A 19,894-nucleotide genomic window follows, 5' to 3' on the forward strand; every position below is an offset into this window, starting at 1 on the left:
ACTACATGGAACTCACTTAGATACGGATGTAGAGTACGTAACACGTTCATATTGTTTGGTATCTATATGTTTTTCATGTTTTCAGAGATCGCAGCTTTTCGGGTAATCGACTCTCTTTCAAACTAACAAAATCTAAGATAATTTTCAGAAAAGTGTACAAATTACACTTTTATCCGATCCTTTTACCGCAAATCAATTTGATAGTACTGATGCTAGCCTAAGGTGAAGAAGTAACAATTTTAATATTCATATAATACAATTTCTTTAGACCATCATCTACACTAATTACGAGTAGTTAGGTGTAGATGATTTACACTGATTTGATAGTACTGATGGTAGGTCTAAGGTGAAGAAGTAAGAATTTTAATATTCATATAATACAATTTCTTAGACCATCATCTACACTGATTATGAGTAGTTAAGTATATAAATTATCCAACAAAACGTAGGAGTTGACGAAAAACTGTATTAAGGAGATCTTATTATTCCATATTTTCTCAAAATCAAACTTTGTTTAGAGTTTTCTACACTTTTATGAACATCTAGAAAACAATCACTTCCGAAAGAATAATGAATATAACAAATTGTATACAAGAATAAAAAGTGAACAAAATGTCAAAACCCCTGCGTCTTTACTATACAGTGAATGTTGTTTGAATAAGTTGATACTGTAACTTATAAGAGGTTACCTTTCATATCAGTTAGAATAAATCTCTCCAGGCATAAATCCGGCGACGTGTCTGGGCTAAAATTTGTTCTAAACTACTCCGCTGGAAACTGGCTTAAGCTCTCCGAAGCACAAGGGAAAGAGAAAGATAAATCAATACTTTCAGCCAAAAAAGATAGTTAAAGAAGAACGAAATACAAAAGTGGAGTCTTAAGAAGTATTTTACGTTTATGTAACCTGGAAAAAAGAAACCATTTTGGTCAAATAGCGGCCGTGGATGGTCCATGTATAAGCTTTTGATTGACTGTCTGTGATAACATAAATGGTAAGTGTTTCAGAATCAGCGAACAGTATTCAGGAGATTTTTTAAATAAACAAAACTGATTGAAAAAGTTTAGTGGTTCTCTACATGATTCCAAAAGTCTCATTAAACTCGAAGCATAGAAATGTAAGCTGCATTATACATAAGGCCCAAAGCGGTGTATAGATTATCGTACCTGTAGAATCTTTTCAGGACTGCTATTCCAAGTGTCTGCACTGATCCAGAATTTATCAGATGGCTCTGATTCTGTGGCAGTCAATTTTTAAACCTGACGAGCACCAGCCCGTATGATGCCAAACGCAACACCATTTTCTCTCTAAAGCTGAAGCAGGTCAACGCTATTAAACCAAAGTGGTTGATTACACTCTAAAGCAATGGACCCATTCATGCCATGCTACTGTGTTTCCGCTATAAAGAAGATGCAAATCCTGGGCGAGAACAAGTCCGTCAAAACTGAGAACACCACTGGGTCTCAATTTCCCAACTGCAAGTATAAGCATCCAGGATACACAATCAGAACTATTTCCACCAAGAACTGAAGCAAGCAGAGAAACTAACAGAGTCATTGAGAACCAGAATAGGAACCTTGTTCATCAGCTACTGTATCGTTTTGCTCCATCCTTCAATGATTGCTGCATAATTTTCTTCATCAGAACCTTCAAAATCTTGCAAAACACCTCCCTGTTTAAGATACCAATATATAAATTCTTTGTATGTGATAGAATCTGGAACAATTCCTTTTTCCCTCATCTCATTTAGAAGCCTAGAAGCTTCTGTTACATTCCCATCTCTGGCATACCCACCAATCATCACGGTATAGGTAATCTTGTTTGGGACTATGTTCTTTGAATGCATCTCACGCAAAAGGCATTCAACTTTGACCATCTGACCCAATTTACCATACCCATCAATAAGTGATGTATAGTGAAAGACGTTCGGTTCCAAACCCTCCTCCTTCATCTTCTTGAGGAGGAGTCTTGCCTCCTCAACACGGCTAATAATCGACATCCCCTTTATTAGTGAAGTATATGTAGCACTATTAGGTAAAATTCCTCTTTGTCTCATATCTTCACTGAGATCAGAGGCCATCGATAGCCTTTCACTTCTACAATATGCTCGGATTAGATGGTTGTAAACAACAGTATTTGGCTGCACATTCTCGCTCACCATCTCATCAAACAGTTTCTGACCCTCTTCTGCTCTCTCAGCTTTACAACATCCATTGATCATGACTGAATATGTTTAAACATCTGGAAGCATACCATTCTCTTTACAAGCACACCAAAATTGTATGGCCTCCTCGACCTTTTTCATATCAAACAGCCCACAGATCAATATGATGTAAGTATAGTTATTAGGCTTAAGTCCCCTATCAACCATTTCATCCATTAACCTGAAAGCTTCCTCCATTTTCCTCTTTCTGCAATATCCCGAAATCAACGTGTTATAAGAAACGGTATCCATAACAAAACCACGCCCTAATATCTCTTCTTGAATCCTAAAAGCTTCCTCCAGCTTCCCTGCTTCACAGAGTCCATGAAGCAAAGCATTTGAAGTCTTAGTGTCTAGTAAAAAACCTTTATGTATGAGGTTAAACCAAAGATCTACTGCCTATGAGTGTTTGCCATGCTTACAAAGACCAGAAATCAATGTAGTAAGTAACCCACCACCAGGGCTCATGTTACGCAGTAGCATCTCTCCAACAAAACAAAGTGCTGAGTCAAACATACCACGACTGCACAACAAGCAAATCACAGATGTAAAGGAGCCCTGATTTACAGTTAAACCCATCGACAACATTTCCTTCAGGAGACGCTCTGCAACATCTGCTTGACCGTTCTTGCAGTATCCCTTTATGAGAGTATTATACGTCGAAGATGTGAGAGACAACCCCTTTGAAACCATATCATCCTTTACCTCAACAGCTTTGCTCAAACTCCCAGCCTCGATCAAACCATCAATCAAATTATTATACACAATAACATTAGGAGGAAACCCTTTCTCCGTCATTTCCTTCAATACACAACAAGCATCACTAACCCCCTTCGCCTTGATCAAACCCTTGACAAGAATACTATTAAGTGATCAGAGTCGGTTCCACACCATTCTCCACCATCTTCTCCTTAAACATAAAACGCATCGTCGTACCTCCCAATCATCCCCAAACCATCTATAACAGTGTTGTAAGTAACAACGTTCGGCGCAACACCAGCTTCCTCCATCTTCGAAAACAACTCAATACCCTCCTCTACTTTCCCTCCTTTGCAAAACGCGTTAATCGCGGTAGTGAACAAGTAAACATCAGGAGAAACTCCTTTGCAAACAACTTCGAAAGCTTCACAACACTTCTGAAATTCGTTAGCTCTAACTAGAGACGTCAGCAAGACATTACAAGTCGTGTTAGACGGAAACATACCCTTCTTTCCCAGAACAAGAAACACCTCAAGAGCTAGATAACAACCATCACGCTTCAACTCCGTACAGTAAACTTCAATCAACAAATCTGAGAGTCTCCTTCTGATTTCTTGATCAAAACACGAACAAAACTCACTATCGCATCAGCAAATCGAATCGTAATCAGAACGCAAAACCGGAACGTTCTCATCGATCAAACGGATCAGAACTAACCAAGCGGGAGATAACATATTCGATTCGACCGATAAACCTATCAATAAGCAATACGAACGGAGATTAAAGGAGAAGCTAAACGAATCAGACGCTAATCTGAAGAAATCCAAAACCGTCTTGGGATTGACTTTGGATTTGAACTCAGGAAACAATCTATCGAACTCTTGAGGCGATAAGGTGGTTATGAGTTGTTTGCAGTGTTTTTAATCTAGAGATCTTCTTGATATAGCGGCGGACAATCGTTCCCGTAAATGTTGATCGGAGCAAGCTTCTTCCGCCGCGCGTGGTGTGGATTTCGAGCGGAGAGTGAGTGCGTAGCTTGCGAGAGAGAGTTTCCTCAGATTCATCGGTGATGACGGAGAGAGGAAATGTGAGAGAGTCACTTATGATGAGATTTTTAGGGAAATAGAGAAGAGCCGCCATTGAATCAGAGGAGAGGAAGAAGTGGAGATGTTAGTGAGCCAGACGCCATGGAAGAGAGAGGGAGTTGTTGACGTGACGGAGAGAGAGGAGATTTTTGCCGAAGGCGGAGGCGTTTGGGCAAAACCCAAAGTTCAGGCTTGGGAGACACGAACGGGATCGGCGAATAATGGGCCTACGATTGATAAAGCCCATTATAGAGATTGATACAGTAAGATGGAATCGTGTTGTGGCGCACCGTCAAATTTGGTTTGTTTTTCGTTTCAGTCCTTTCAAACAAAAGCAATAATAAGAGTGTTCAAACTTCAAAGGAATAATTTTGGAGTATAAATATTGGTGTTATGTTGATGACACATGAAAAGATACAAATATTTACACGAAAAGTCACAAGCGTGGTTGGTTTAAGCTTTGGTTCTTTGCTTAATCTGCTTGCTATTCACTATGCAAGGTCTCTAGTTCGATTTCACTTTATCAAAGAGCCGTTTTGGAATTAGTGTCTTTTGTTGTTATAGAGTTTCCATCATCTTCTTCACTTTTGTTGCTAGATTTTATTTTAGCTTTGAATTTAAGCTTCCAAATTATTTTGTCTCCAAGTATTATTTTTTATCCGTACGCTTTGGACTCCTGAGGGTTAGTATAACTCGTCGGCTTTTTTTTTTTTTTTTTTTGATTAACCTGGAGGGACTTCCACTCCCAGGGGCCAACCACTCGGCGCGAGGCGGACCATTTGGTACTATGGGGAATTAGATACCCTAATTACCTGGCCAGCGGTTCGAACTCGGATGCGTATTGAGGCCGAAGCTCTCTCAACACCGTCGGCTTTGTTGTATTCTCTTATGTAATTTGGTTGCAGTATGAATACAATCCTTCAGTGTTTAAAAAAAAGAGAGTGGTTGTCTAATAAAAGAGTTGAGGACATGGAGTGTATGATTATACCTTTCTCCTTTAACATATATAAGACACTGAAATTTAATTTGGAAATGGAATGTATGATGCATTATAACATCTTATTGTGGTTCTCGTAATGGATTGTTTCAATCTAATGAATATATATATTGTTTGTATCAAAAGAGTGGCATGTATTTGTAACACATTAGGAAGTTTCCAAAGATTTATAAAAATTCAACACTTTTGATATAAATTTGTTCCACATGCAAATAATTTGACATGCAGTACTTGAAGTATCCCAACGTCATCAAAGATTTATGTTGGTTTATACCAATAGTTTGACTATTAACCCGTTTTAAACCGTTTTAAATTTCATAAGTTTAGTCAATTGTTGTATGAATAATGCTTCTCACAAACTTCACTCACCTATTGCTTCCAATTTTCTATAAAAAATAGCAACAGTTCATAAAAACTACATGTAGAGACCTAATGTGAATATGTGATGGAAACATTATAGAATCACGTAGGTAGACACTTGGCAACAATTCAGTCACATAAAAAATAAAATAATAAGAATTGTTGGATGGAAAACTATTTTAAATGTATATGGAAATATAAAAGGTGCGACATGACATAATCTACTCATGAAATAAACATTGACATCACCGTCTGGAATAATCTTTAGGATATGATTCACGTGAAACCAAAATGATCCAGATATCACGCCAATTGCAGTACTAACTAACATTCGTACCTATGCTATGTGTATTTATCATACAATTCCAGTAACATGTTCTTGTTACAATGATATCAGCCTATCACTCTCGATGTACTCTTAGATTTACAAATCCATCGTCCAACCTTTTCTAGTATATATTAATATATTTCCTCACGATTGCATAATAGCAAATAATGAGCATACTCGATGAAAAGCTTACTAAGCTAGATGCAAATTAAAGTATCCACGATCAAACAATAAGTAAGCTGCAAACCTCACATGCTGCACTTTAACTACAGAAAAAACTTCACCATTATTGTCCAATAGTTATTTGTTTTCTTTCTTTTGTCGGCAAACGATTCTATAATGTCATAAAGCAGTACAGTTACAGCAGTTTGATTGCACAGTGGAGATTATACAACATTGATCCAGACAATAAAAATTTGGGAACTAAATCTCTTGCGACCTCTGCGAATTAGGTTGCTAGTTTTTCTTTTGATGATGAACATGAACTTGTGATTATCTGACGCCCATGAACCGTCTACCATACTAACACATCAAGATAAGTTTGCTTTGACCAATAACTTCATGGGTTGTTTTGAAACCGTTTCTTCTCTCTTTCCCATTTTACAATAACTCTAAGTATTATCATGTGTGATCTTCTCCGGATCTATTAAAAGAAACAGCTTCAGACCAGGCTTAGATATATCACCAGTGCTTTACAGATAATGTCAATTTGGAATAGACTACCTCTATAATTTCTCTAGTTAATTCCACATGACCTCCGTGTCCAATAAAAGGGAACAAATCAATAGGTTTGCCTTAGCTGCTTATATAAAGTAGAAATGCTCAAAATATTATCAACTAGTATTACTGATAAGTTGCTCACTTGGAAGATGTTTAGTCGGAAACAACTCCTAAGTATAGTTTATTGGTTGTTGTATTTTAATGGATTTGAAAATCCAAACTAAATCTAGTGTTATTGGTTCTATGATTTTCAAATCTGTATTAAAAACATGTGTTATTAGTTTAATGATTCATAAATTCTCTATCAAATCAAGTGTTATTCAATCGTACAGATTTACTAATATATTTGATTTTATAATGGATTTGAATGGATTTGTTTGGATTTTTTAGTTAAAAATACAAAGACTCAAATCCGAGGAAAAACCTCCGGATTTGCATATTTTACTTGGATTTATAAATACTATATGAATTTCTAAATCAATCTAAATATATAAACCAATAACACCTAAATCTAAACTAGAGAGGGTAAATATTTGGCCTTCTTATTATTTGTTTATTTGGCAAAAAAAAAAAACACTTCCCAAAAATGTAAAACTAAATGGAGACATTTATTTAAGGAACAAAACTTAGGTTGACCCCTAAGGTGAATCTTTAAATTCACCTTCCCTCTTATTACCAACCAAAATGCCACATAGATTAATAATAAAATACATTAATTTTTTAAAAAAAATCTAAAATAATTGAAAAAAAATAATGACGTTCATTTTAATGACGCTAACGTCACTAACTAAACCCTAAATCTTAAATTCTAAATCCTAAACCTTAAATCTAAACCCTAAACCCTAAATTTTAAACCCAAACTCTAAACCCTAAACCCAAACCCTATATCTTAAACCTAAATCCTAAACCCTAAACCTAAACCGTAAACTCTAAACCCAAACCCTAGACCTTAAACTCAAACCGTAGATCCTAAACCTAAACCTAGACTCTAAACCCTAAAGAAACAACATCAACATTAACCCTAACCTTTAGGATATATGATTTGGGTTCAGGGTTTACGATTTGAGTTTAGAGTGTAGGGATTAGGTTTGGATATATGGTTTGAGTTTAGAGTCTGTGATTTGGGTTTAGGATATATGGTTTGGGTTTAGGGTTTACAGTTTGGGTTTAGGGTTTAGGATTTGGGTTTAGGATATAAGGTTTGAGTTTAGGGTTTAGGATTTACGGTTTGGGTTTAGAGTTTATGATTTGGGTTTAGGGTTTAGGATATAGATTTAAAGTTTAGGGTTTAGTAAGTGGCGTTAGCATCATTAAAATTGGCATTATTATTTTTTTCAATTATTTCAGATTTTTTAAAATAAAATTAATCTATTTTATTATTAATGTATGTGGTACTTTGATTGATAGCAAAAGGAGATGTGAATTTAAAGGTTAACACTAGGGCCGAAAGTCTTGTTCTTATTCAAGAGGTGAGAGACAATACATAAACTTTTGTTTGAATCTTTATCCATATTTGTTTTATATTCTCTCTATTTTTTAAAGAATGCCATTTAATCAAATTTTTTGTTAAAAAAAATGTTATTTTAAAATTGCATTGTCATTTATACTTACTTTCATCTTAATATTAATTGAAAATATATTAATTTTATAAAGAAAATTATTTATTCCAAATTCTATTAGTTGAATAGATGTAATTAATTGCAAATTCAATGCATTGATTTTATAAATAAATTATTTATCTCAAAAATCTCCAAAAACCCATGCCAATTGGATCCAATAAAATTATCATGCAAAAAAGAAAGTAGTAACATTGATTTTTTTCTACATATATTTAGTTTATAATAAAGTATTTATATATTGCAATATATTTTGTTTTTAAATTACAAAATGTATGTCAACAATATTACTACTAAATTACAGTATACCATACCATACGTCCATGCTCCATACTCTATATCTTACCGCCATCTTCAGTCTAATCATCTCCGAAAGAAACCGTTTGCCTTTCAAACTTTTAAAAGAATCATAAATCTTTTTTTTGAAAGGGTAATATTATTTGCTTTTAAAAGAAGAATAAATAATAAATAAATGTTGAAAATAATAAAAAAATAAAACGAGTGTCACGTTACATTTTTTACTATTATTAGTATTATTTTATTTTTGTCAACAAAAGAATTGATTGTTTCTATCTGTTATATATAAACACACAAAAGCATAAAAGCTCACTCAACACTTAAACGCCTCGAATTCTCTCTACCATATAAAAATCTCGGTGAGGCCGGCGGAGAGACTATGGCGGGACAGTCGCGGAAATGGATGATTCTTGTGGCGACGATATGGATTCAAGCATTTACGGGGACGAACTTCGATTTCTCAGCTTACTCCTCAGATTTGAAATCGGTTTTGGAGATATCGCAGGTGCAGCTTAACTACCTAGCCGTCGCTTCCGATCTTGGGAAGGTGTTCGGGTGGTCGTCGGGGCTTGCGTTGATGTATTTCCCACTTTGGACGGTGCTTTTCACGGCGGCGTTCATGGGATTCGTCGGTTACGGAGTCCAGTGGCTGGTCATAACTAACTTCGTCTCTTTGCCTTATATTATGGTAACTTCACTCATTTTTCTACCTTTTTATTGATGAAATTGCTTCTTATCTATTTTCTAAAAAAAAAAAAAAACTGTTTCTTATTCATTTTAAAAATTATTTTATACCCCTCTTTATTGAGCATCTTATACTAGTAATAGTAATAAAAACAAATAACTTTTTTTTAAACCTAAGTTGATATATTTGTGTGTTTATCTTCAAAACTAGTTTCGGTCAATGCTTAACGAATAAAAACTGAATTCATTCTTTTAAAACGATTTGATATAATCTAACTTTATTTATTTTGCTATGAAGTTATGAACCAATATTTATGTTTCTTTTTTTCTGGAAAATTAATTTAATCATTTTTTGTCTAATGGTTTCATGGCAAATTTAATCATACGTGTAGAACATTAACATTAGCATTATGCTCTACATTATCCAATCAACAATTGTTATAAAAATATTTATTAAATGCTAATGTTCTCAAAATGCTATCTGGCCAATGCTCTCATATAAAATTTTTAGGACAGCATTTGCATTTATAATTTATAAAATTAAGGAAAATATATAATTAATTCATTTATTTTATTTAATAATATCATAAAATTATTTTTATAGCCAAAAAATAAAATTTTGATTTCTAAAATTAATTTACAATAAAATATTTTTTAAATAGTATTTCACATTTAAAATATAAATTAATTTATATAATTTAATTTATTTTAAATGTGAAAAATTATTTTTAAAAATAGATATTTTAATTATAAAAGTTATTTTAAATAATATTTTTTGATATAAACATAAATTTTAAATTATTAATAAAATAAATAAATGATTTATCTTTTAATTTTATATGTTAGTATATTTATATATATATATTAGAAATATATTCATTAAAAATAAATATATTATATATTATATATTATATACTAATATTTATAATAATTTTAAATAGCATATTCATACTGCTCTACCAATCATCCTATTAAACAGTTTAGCAAAATCATACAGCTCTTGCAGTATACTGCTTCTATAGCATACCATTACTCTATAGCATACTGTTACTGCTGATGCTAATGTTCTACCAATCAAGGCCATGAATCAAAATTATGATTCAACGCTTTTCTGTTTTCAGATTCTAGTAAAAATGTACTCTATCTTGTAAAATTATTCGTTTTTCTAATGATATAATAAAATTAATCAGATTGCTAAAAGATAAATTTTCAAATATATGATATAATTTTCTCTAAACTAAAGAAGTATATTTTGGTAGAAAATTTAGTTACGTTTATTTTTTCTTGTAATGACTTTTTATGTTAGTGTCAATAATTTTTTTTGTCAGACTCAATTAAGATTTTATAAACCGAGTTAGTGTCAATATATTTAAGAGTTATTTATATATTTAAAAATATAATTTTGTCACAGTTCACAATTGAGACGAAACTAAAAGCACCAGCATTGTAGGTTCGTGGGTGGAGTTCACACGCTTCCCCAGAAAAAAAATATATTATAATATTCTACAGTCTCGTCACGCTCCTTCCGTATGAACCCGAGTCATCACTGTTCAGCGGCGGGCTCCATGCCACGTGGCGGCCCGCTATTAGTCAATTTTTTTTTTTTTTTTTTTTTTTTTAAAAAAAAAAAAAAAAAAAAAAAAATAAAATTTTGATTTCTAAAATTAATTTACAATAAAATATTTTTTAAATAGTATTTCACATTTAAAATATAAATTAATTTATATAATTTAATTTATTTTAAATGTGAAAAATTATTTTTAAAAATAGATATTTTAATTATAAAAGTTATTTTAAATAATATTTTTTGATATAAACATAAATTTTAAATTATTAATAAAATAAATAAATGATTTATCTTTTAATTTTATATGTTAGTATATTTATATATATATATTAGAAATATATTCATTAAAAATAAATATATTATATATTATATATTATATACTAATATTTATAATAATTTTAAATAGCATATTCATACTGCTCTACCAATCATCCTATTAAACAGTTTAGCAAAATCATACAGCTCTTGCAGTATACTGCTTCTATAGCATACCATTACTCTATAGCATACTGTTACTGCTGATGCTAATGTTCTACCAATCAAGGCCATGAATCAAAATTATGATTCAACGCTTTTCTGTTTTCAGATTCTAGTAAAAATGTACTCTATCTTGTAAAATTATTCGTTTTTCTAATGATATAATAAAATTAATCAGATTGCTAAAAGATAAATTTTCAAATATATGATATAATTTTCTCTAAACTAAAGAAGTATATTTTGGTAGAAAATTTAGTTACGTTTATTTTTTCTTGTAATGACTTTTTATGTTAGTGTCAATAATTTTTTTTGTCAGACTCAATTAAGATTTTATAAACCGAGTTAGTGTCAATATATTTAAGAGTTATTTATATATTTAAAAATATAATTTTGTCACAGTTCACAATTGAGACGAAACTAAAAGCACCAGCATTGTAGGTTCGTGGGTGGAGTTCACACGCTTCCCCAGAAAAAAAATATATTATAATATTCTACAGTCTCGTCACGCTCCTTCCGTATGAACCCGAGTCATCACTGTTCAGCGGCGGGCTCCATGCCACGTGGCGGCCCGCTATTAGTCAATTTTTTTTTTTTTTTTTTTTTTTTTAAAAAAAAATCAAAAAAAAAATAAAAATAAATAAAAATAAAAAATTCTAATTATGAACCCCAACCGGGGGAATGCCGGTGCTCTAAGATTTTGATACACACATTAGGTGACGACTGATTGGTAGGGTCGGTATTTCACTTCTTTTTTTCGATCTGTCGATTTGTCCTTATTTTCCTTGGTATATGCATTTTTATTAGAATGTCCAAACCTTTTAACTAGAAAGAAATTCCACATTAGTTGCAAAAAAAAAATTCCACAAAATTGGTTGGTCCAACACGGCTGCTTCTTGGCATGTTCGGTCTCTTGTGTGATGGCTGTTTCGAAATCTGCAACTATTTACAATATAAAATATGACGTCAGAAAATAATATTCAAATATTTCATCTTTTTGGATAATTCATGTAATTATTATTGTCTAAATCATGTAAATAGACTAAAACAGTGACCACCAATTTTTGTTTATCTAGACGTCTTTTTCTGATGAGTTGGAATTTTGTGATTGAGAAAAATTTATGAAGTAGATAAATTAATATTAAATGTGATTTTAAAATGTTTAATGTTGGATTGTTGTCTTCCACCTAATCAAGTCAATTTTATGAACATTTTTAATGAATATTCGATCAAACCACACAAAAACTACAATTTTTTTAATTTGTTAGATTGCATCTTTTTTACCTAATCAAGTCCACTTTGTAAACGCTTTTTATTAATATTTGATCAAAACACTGAAAATCTACATTTTTCTAATTTGTTATATATATTTTTCTAATTTATTATATATATATATATATATATATTTTTTTTTTTTTAAACAAACATTTTGTTGTCTATGAAGAAACTTTGTTCAAATGTTGGCTAGCTTCTGTGCAGGTGTTTCTCTGTTGCTTACTTGCTGGTTTAAGCATCTGTTGGTTCAACACAGTCTGCTTTGTCCTCTGCATCAGTAACTTCCCTGCAAACAGATCACTTGCTCTTTCCCTCACGGTAAGCTTCAACGGTGTAAGCGCTGCTTTATACACTCTCGCTTACAACGCAATCAACCCAACCTCTCCAGAGCTCTACCTTCTCTTAAACGCTCTCATACCTCTCGTTATCTCTTTCGCTGCAATCATCCCTATTCTTCGCCAACCACCTTTTGAGCCTCTTCCACCAGATGGAGTTCGCCGTGACTCTCTCATGTTTCTGTTGCTCAACATCCTCGCCGCTTTAAACGGCGTTTACCTCCTCCTCTTTGAGTCAAACTCCTCTGACGTAACCTCTGCTCGTCTCCTCTTCGGTGGAGCTATCATTCTCTTGATCCTCCCTTTATGTATCCCCGGTTTAGTCATCGCACGTAACTGGTATCTTCGCACGATCCACGCTAGCTTCCGTCTCGAAGGTTCTGGTTTCATTCTAGTTGATCCTGATGAGCTTGAGTTGCATAAAGGGATGCTTGCGCAAGAAGCTGACCGAGAAAGCTACCAGTTCCTGAACGAAGATGTTGTGCAAAACACAGTTAAGACTATAGCTGCGGAGGAAGGTGATGCTGATGAGTTGCTTATCACAAGAGGCCAGCTTGAGGTTTTGGGAACTGAACATTCTTTGAAGCAGCTCTTATGCAGAGTTGACTTCTGGTTATACTATGTCGCGTACTTCTGCGGTGGAACCATCGGTCTTGTGTACAGCAACAACCTTGGACAGATAGCTCAGTCTTTAGGACAAAGCTCAAAGACCACAACTCTTGTCACACTTTACTCCTCCTCCTCATTCTTTGGAAGGTTGCTTTCTGCAACACCAGACTATATTAGAGCGTAAGTACATCCATATTCATTACTTTAAGCCTCTCTAGTTTTTGGTTTCAGGTTGTGATTATTGTAACTTGTGCAGGAAGTTTTATTTTGCAAGAACCGGGTGGTTAGCAATCGCGTTATTACCAACACCAATAGCTCTATTCTTGCTTGCATCATCAGGAACCGCGTCAGCATTACAAGTAGGAACTGCGCTGATTGGTCTAAGCTCAGGATTCATATTTGCAGCAGCGGTTTCCATCACATCAGAGCTTTTTGGACCAAACGGTGTTGGAGTTAACCACAATATCTTGATCACCAACATACCTATAGGATCTTTGATATATGGAGTCTTGGCTGCATTGGTCTATGACTCACATGGTTCGACCGGGATCAAATCGATGACTGACTCGGTCGTGTGTAGGGGAAGAGGCTGCTATTATTTGACGTTTGTGTGGTGGGGATGCTTATCGGTACTTGGACTAGGTTCGAGTCTTGTGCTGTTTATTAGAACTAGAAGAACTTACCAAAGGTTTGAGCAAGCTCGGATAAGTTCAAACATTGATTCATAGAAAGTTGCCTCAATCCCTAGTGTGGTTTCTGTATATCAATCAGTATATGTAGAAACTAAATTATAACAGATGAGTTGCTGTTTTTGTATTTATATGAGAAAAATTTGTGTAATTGTTGATTACATTACTAAACAAGTCTGCATTGGAACTTTACTTCAAGGCTCAGTGAAACTTCAATATTCTGAAATAGAAATTTGGTTTGCCTTTGAGGAAATAACTTGCACCACAATTACAAAGATTCATTCTTTCTTTCTTGAAAACTACTTAAATAAACCTCTTGAATTGAACTCCATAAATCCTATAAACTCTGTCTCAGCATTTCACTTAAGAGATAGAGTTAAGATGTGATCGTTCTCCATCTGAAATCAGCTTTTTATACAATTAGTTATTCCAAGAGATTAGACTTTGTTGGAAAAACGTAATCTTTTCCCGTTCAGTTGCTCTTCTTCTTGTAGATAATTACGGCCTCTCTTGGACATAGCAGCTTCATGATCTATAGCGGTTGCATTTAGATCTGTTTCTTTTCCAGATGATACCGCTTTCTCGAGGTTACTCTCCTGTAATTCCTGAAACATATAATCATTCTCATCCGGGGCATACAACAAGCTCATCCCACATTTCACCACTTCACAGCAATCTACACCATCAACAACATAGAATTTGAATGAGGCGGTCGTGTTGCAACATCGGTTGAGACCATGCTCTTTCTTGGCATGGAAGCAGCTGTTTTGGCTGATGAAGACATGATCAGAGTCGAGTCTTCTTGGTTCTTCCTTGAGGCTAGATGATCCAAATTGCTCTTTCCGTCCCCCAAGTCTGCAAGTAAAGCTGATGCAATCATCATCATTTAGTTTGAACTCGCACTTGCATATCACTGAGAAACGGCTGGTTTTGTCTTCATAGTTCTTGAACGAGACAACTACGCAGAGAGAAAGTCCAATGAATTTATTGTCACACCAGTGTGGAGGCAGGTCAATTTCCATGGAAGATCCCATTCTCTGATGGCGGAACCATAATGGCAAATCGTTTCCGGGAAAAGTTACACTAGACAGAGGTGCCAAAACTAATCCCTGAAATTATAAAACATCGAAAAAAACATTTAATCATGAGATGTGAATGAAAATGTAAATGGAATAGTAACAGAGTAAAGAGAGCTGAACCTTATGATTACGTTGAAGAGATGCATTCACCAGTATTTGACTCTTGAGTTGAGTATGAGCCATAATATTTTCTTGTGCATCTTGGTTTAGCTTGAAACAATCAGTGAAGACGAAAGTAGAATGGGTCCTCTCAGCTACTACAATAAGCGTCATGGGTTTTGCTACTGTTTCAAGTGAGGTACAGCCATGAGCATCCATGTACTGCAGATTTGATGGAAGCACTGGGAGAGAAATGAGCTTTTCACAATGCTTCAAGTAAAGGGACTTTAGATGATGAAGTTTCTTGATGCTTCCAGGTAGATTCTTGATATTGTTTCTGCTCAAGCATAAAGACTGCAGGAAGGATAAGCAGCAGCTAAAGTTTTCTGGCAAATTGTACAGATTACAATCTGTGAGATACATTTCTGATAACCCAGAGCAGCCAGAGAAAGGAAGCAATTCCAAACATGTGAGATCCTGGACTTTAGATCCACCAAATGAGAACAGCTTGAGATTGCTCATATGCATTTTTCTGGGAATTTGATTGACGGCAGTCTCATCCATGAGCAGAATCTCTAAGCTACCCATGTCTTCATTGATGTCCGGAAAACTCTCTAGCCTTGAACAACCAGAGAGAATCAGTTTTTTCAGAGATTTCAGCTTGCAAAAATTGTCAGGAAGACTCATCAAGCTGCAACACTTCTTCAGATTTAGCACAGCAAGGTTTCGGAGATAACCTATGGATTCAGGAACTCTTTCTACCGCTGTGCCATCCAAATATAGAGATTCTATGTTTTCTGATATAGTTGGAAAGTTAATGAGTTTTGAACAACCACTGAGGATAAGAGTCTTCAGAGACTTCAGATTGGTTTCCTCTGGAAGACTCTTGAGCTCTAGACAATCTCTGAGATTCAGTGTAACAAGACTTTCCATCTCCTGGATCGATGAACACTCGGCTAAACTTTCACAGCATTCAAGATCCAGCCTCTCGAGTTTTTTAGCTTTCGACAAGCCAGATAGATTCAGCAACTCTTTTGAATAACTGAGATCGACCCACCTCAACTCTCCTGTGTCCTGCAATAAATAGATCCATAATTTAATAACCACATGCAGACTTAACAACACTATTATATGGTACTAATAAGAGATTTTACAGCCAAAACTGTACCTTCTCTTCTTTCCACAACTGCTCAATGTTGCTATAACGCAGATTAAGAACAACCAGCTTTTCCGGGTCGAAGTTCATTGGAAGATAATCCAGAGGGTACCCTTGCCAGTGGAGATACACCAGCTCATCTGGAAAGTAATCAAGCCCACCAGGAAGTTGTAATCTGCAATCCTTCTCACACCATTCGGAACAATTGTAGAATTTGAGGAACTTGAGATTCAACATCTTCGTGAAAATATCAGAAGGTAGCTCCATTCTTTTAACATTAGACATATCTAAGAAGATGCCTCTAGTTTTCTTGGTGCCCTGGAAAAGTAAAAATAAAAGATAAACATAAAAAGTAGTTGACAAAACCACATTCATAAAAACAAAAGAAACATTCTCTGGTTCACCTTGTTTTTATTTTTTAAGATGCGGCAAATATCTTTTGGGTTCCGTAACCGACCACGCTTACCCACCTCATTGATGGATGATTCATAACCAATAACCTTTCCCATTTTCAGCAGTAGGTCATGCATCTCAAGCCGATTATCAGAAATGGTCACCAAACACTTATCAACAAGATCATTTATCACATTAGACTCATCATCACGGTAAGTGCTCAGAATCCTCGAAACAGAATCAAACTTCTCCGAATAAAAGAAACACGCCACATCAAGAAATATGCTCTTCTCTTCATCGGATAGTTCCTCATAACTAGTGTTCAGTTCTTTTTGGATATTCTTGTCTAGCTGATTCTCTAGTCCCTCCAGTTTCTTCGTCCAATATTGGATATCTTTCCTACGAAGATCAGAACCTAACAAGCACAGAGCTAGTGGAAGCCCTATAGAATAATCCACAAACTTGTTTGATAGATCCATGTACTCTGCCATGTTGTCGGGATTAGTAGAAAATGCTTTCGAGCAGAAAAGCTCCAGAGCTTCTCTTCCGTTCAATCTCGGAACCACATATGTCCCATCCACAACCTTGTCTAGCAGTTTCTTGTCCCTTGTTGTTATAATGATCCGAGTTCCTTGTCGGTACAGTTCTTTTCCCGCTTCCCCAAGTAGAAGGCTTATTTGTTTTTCATTGGTCACGTTGTCGAGCACAATAAACAGCTTCTTGTTCCGAAGACGATCCTTTAAGACTTTGTGTGTTCCTACAGAAGCTCCAACTTCAAGCTTTTCGTCATCTAATAGCTTACGCAGGAGTTTCTGCTGCAACTGATCTATTGTTTGTAGTTTTAACTCGTCTTGAACATTTGAAAGAAAACAGCAACCATCGAAACCATCCAAGTTTCGCTCATACACACAATTTGAAACAGTTGTCTTTCCAATCCCAGCCATCCCAAGAACCCCAACGATACGAACACATCTCGTCTCTTCAAAACACATTAAATTTTCCAGTTCCATGGTACGCGATTCAATCCCTGGACCAGGAAATTCGGATGGAGATAACTTGTTTAGCAACCTGGACGTCTCTTTGGCAATATTGTCAACAAACTCGAGCTCAGTTCTGCCAATCATTCGAAATTACAAACAAAACTTGATTTAGTGCTATTTTTGTCTTTTTCTCTAATGATTATCCATATTAATTAATTTGACTGAGGGTCAAAATATTAAACCGAGGCTTAATCATCATCATCAATTACTACTGCTGGAGTTTTAACCAAAACCCAAACATATACTTAAAGTGGATCATAAACCGGAATCAACTTAAATGTTCAAAACCAAAACATTGGTAGGTTAGGGTACCTGTCCTCTTCAAGAACATAGCCGGAGATTTCAGATGCATCACTCAGGGCTTTTCTCCATGCCGGGATTCGATGTTCATACTTCCGGAAACTCTCTTCGGGTTTGTCGAACGGAGCTCCGAATTTCCCAGTCTGACAACTCACGTCCGAGGCCCGAACTTTGTAGAAGACTGGTAAAACTACCTGATCGAAGGTCTTCTTGCAGTCCATGATCTTCTCCAGTTCCTCTAAGCACCACCTGGAATCCGCGTAATTCTCCGAGAAAATGACGATCGAGATCTTTGACTGTTCAATCCTTTCGAGAAGCAGTGAGATGTTGGCGCCACGTCGGAGTTCCTCATCGATGAACGCGTCGATCCCTTTCCGTTTAAGAAAATCTTTGAGATAGCATACGAAGGTATTACGCGTGTCTTTGCCTCGGAAACTGAGAAACACGTCGAATTTGGAGGAAGATTTAGCAGCCATGAGATGAACTTCGGGCGGGTAGGATCTGATTTGTATGGCTTGGTTGAACTGATCAAGAGTTGACTGACGAGTGACCATAAGGCTTTTTGTATTGCTAGCTGGAAAATAATTCAAGAGAGTGATTGTGTTTATATTCGATTTAAAATACATTAAACGCATATAACTAGCGGTTCACAAATGCTTTTCAAAAGGTGTTTTCTCTCGGCGTAAGATAGCTAGTGGTGTACTCTTTATTGCAAAGTGGGACCCGGTTTCTAAATAAACACGTTTTATACTAAGAAAAGTATCCTCTTTCTAGATATTTCCACGAGGTTCTGAGTAAATCGATTGCAATTTCTAGGGTTTGTTTTTTTCAAGGTTGTGATGTCGTCGCATCCAGATAAAGCTTTGTATCACTTGTCTTTGGAAGAAGAAGATGATGAACCATTCATTCTACCGGATTCGCCGGAGTACTATTCTACAGGAAGAAACTCTCTAAGCTTGGTGGGTCGTCTCCTGAATCCGTCATGTCAAAAGATGTCTGAGCTGATTGTTGAAATGCCTAAGAAATGGCAGCTTTATGACAGAGTGAGGGGGTGTGGCCCTCTCTAAAGATCGTTTTCAGTTTATCTTCAAACATGAACACGATCTTCTTGATGTTCTCAACAGAGGCGTTCACACCTTCCATCTATGGCCAATTGTGTTAAAGAGATGGGTAGAAAAACCTCCAGAGGACTATCTTCCATTTATGGTCTCTGGGGGATTTCGCTGGTCAGGTGGTTGAAGTGGCTTTTGATCCAGATAAGCCGTAACTCAGAGATTACGTAAGGGTCCTGGTGAATTTTTATGTCGCAAGGCCTCTCAGAAGATTTAAGAAAGTCACAATTCCAGGAGGGGAGGAGGTGAGAATCTTATATGACTATGAAAGGTTGCAGAAAAGGTGTTATACCTGCCAGAGGCTCACACATGAACAGAGCCAATGTCCTTTCTTCAACAAAATGCATTTGCTAGCCGATAAGTCTCCGGCAGGTCCATTGAAATGAGAATAGAAGATCGGAATTTATAAAATCGCTGGCAGCGTCTGATCCTTTGTTTGGTGTCATTCCGGAGAAGCTTTTGGGTATAGATCCTATCTCGGGGAAGCCTAAGATTGCTGAGGAAGTTCTGGAAGGTATGCGAACTTACTTAAGGGTGGCTTCTGGTCCAGAAAAGGTGGTTAGAGTTGAGAGAGTTAGGAAATCGCTGGAGGAGCTAGAGAATGATCCAATTGATAGAAGGACTATGCTTATGCTAGAGCCAACACCAACAATAACGACAGATTTGGATAAAGGCAAAGGAATTGTGTATGATTTCAGTCACCAATCGAAATCTTCCTCAAAACCTGTGAAGTTGATGGCGTCTGCGATTGCTGCGGGTACTAAGGTTCTGCAGTCTGG

The 19,894-nt window shown here is 35.5% G+C and overlaps 2 protein-coding genes and 1 pseudogene across 2 annotated transcripts; 1 reads left to right on the forward strand and 2 right to left on the reverse strand.

Annotated features, from left to right (window-relative positions):
* Positions 1-464: 464 nt before the first annotated feature.
* On the reverse strand, positions 465-4,131 carry LOC106320339 (annotated as a pseudogene).
* Positions 4,132-8,642: 4,511 nt separating this feature from the next.
* LOC106320346 (protein NUCLEAR FUSION DEFECTIVE 4-like) lies at positions 8,643-14,087 on the forward strand. The gene is made up of 3 exons (XM_013758700.1): positions 8,643-8,991; positions 12,508-13,427; positions 13,504-14,087. The coding sequence occupies exons 1-3, from the start codon at positions 8,683-8,685 to the stop codon at positions 13,973-13,975; spliced, it is 1,701 nt and encodes a 566-aa protein (XP_013614154.1). The 5' UTR covers positions 8,643-8,682; the 3' UTR covers positions 13,976-14,087.
* Positions 14,088-14,236: 149 nt separating this feature from the next.
* LOC106320345 (disease resistance protein LAZ5-like) lies at positions 14,237-18,689 on the reverse strand. Its single transcript, XM_013758699.1, has 5 exons — positions 18,016-18,689; positions 16,675-17,776; positions 16,283-16,588; positions 15,136-16,188; positions 14,237-15,045 (listed from the first exon to the last, which is right to left on the reverse strand). The coding sequence occupies exons 1-5, from the start codon at positions 18,636-18,638 to the stop codon at positions 14,374-14,376; spliced, it is 3,756 nt and encodes a 1,251-aa protein (XP_013614153.1). The 5' UTR covers positions 18,639-18,689; the 3' UTR covers positions 14,237-14,373.
* Between the last annotated feature and the right edge of the window lie 1,205 nt (positions 18,690-19,894).

This window comes from Brassica oleracea, unplaced genomic scaffold (assembly GCF_000695525.1).
Source record: "Brassica oleracea var. oleracea cultivar TO1000 unplaced genomic scaffold, BOL UnpScaffold00889, whole genome shotgun sequence".
NCBI classification, from domain to species: domain Eukaryota; kingdom Viridiplantae; phylum Streptophyta; class Magnoliopsida; order Brassicales; family Brassicaceae; genus Brassica; species Brassica oleracea.

Bases quoted from the DNA above. Each gene is read 5' to 3' on its own strand.
- LOC106320346 (XM_013758700.1), top strand. From the start codon at position 8,683: ATGGCGGGACAGTCGCGGAAATGGATGATTCTTGTGGCGACGATATGG. The intron at 8,992-12,507 runs GTAACTTCACTC...GCTTCTGTGCAG, and splicing joins TCTCTTTGCCTTATATTATG to GTGTTTCTCTGTTGCTTACT. The intron at 13,428-13,503 runs GTAAGTACATCC...TAACTTGTGCAG, and splicing joins ACACCAGACTATATTAGAGC to GAAGTTTTATTTTGCAAGAA.
- LOC106320345 (XM_013758699.1), bottom strand. From the start codon at position 18,638: ATGCGTTTAATGTATTTTAAATCGAATATAAACACAATCACTCTCTTG. The intron at 17,777-18,015 runs GTACCCTAACCT...AATGATTGGCAG, and splicing joins TATGTTCTTGAAGAGGACAG to AACTGAGCTCGAGTTTGTTG. The intron at 16,189-16,282 runs GTACAGTTTTGG...TATTTATTGCAG, and splicing joins AGTTGTGGAAAGAAGAGAAG to GACACAGGAGAGTTGAGGTG.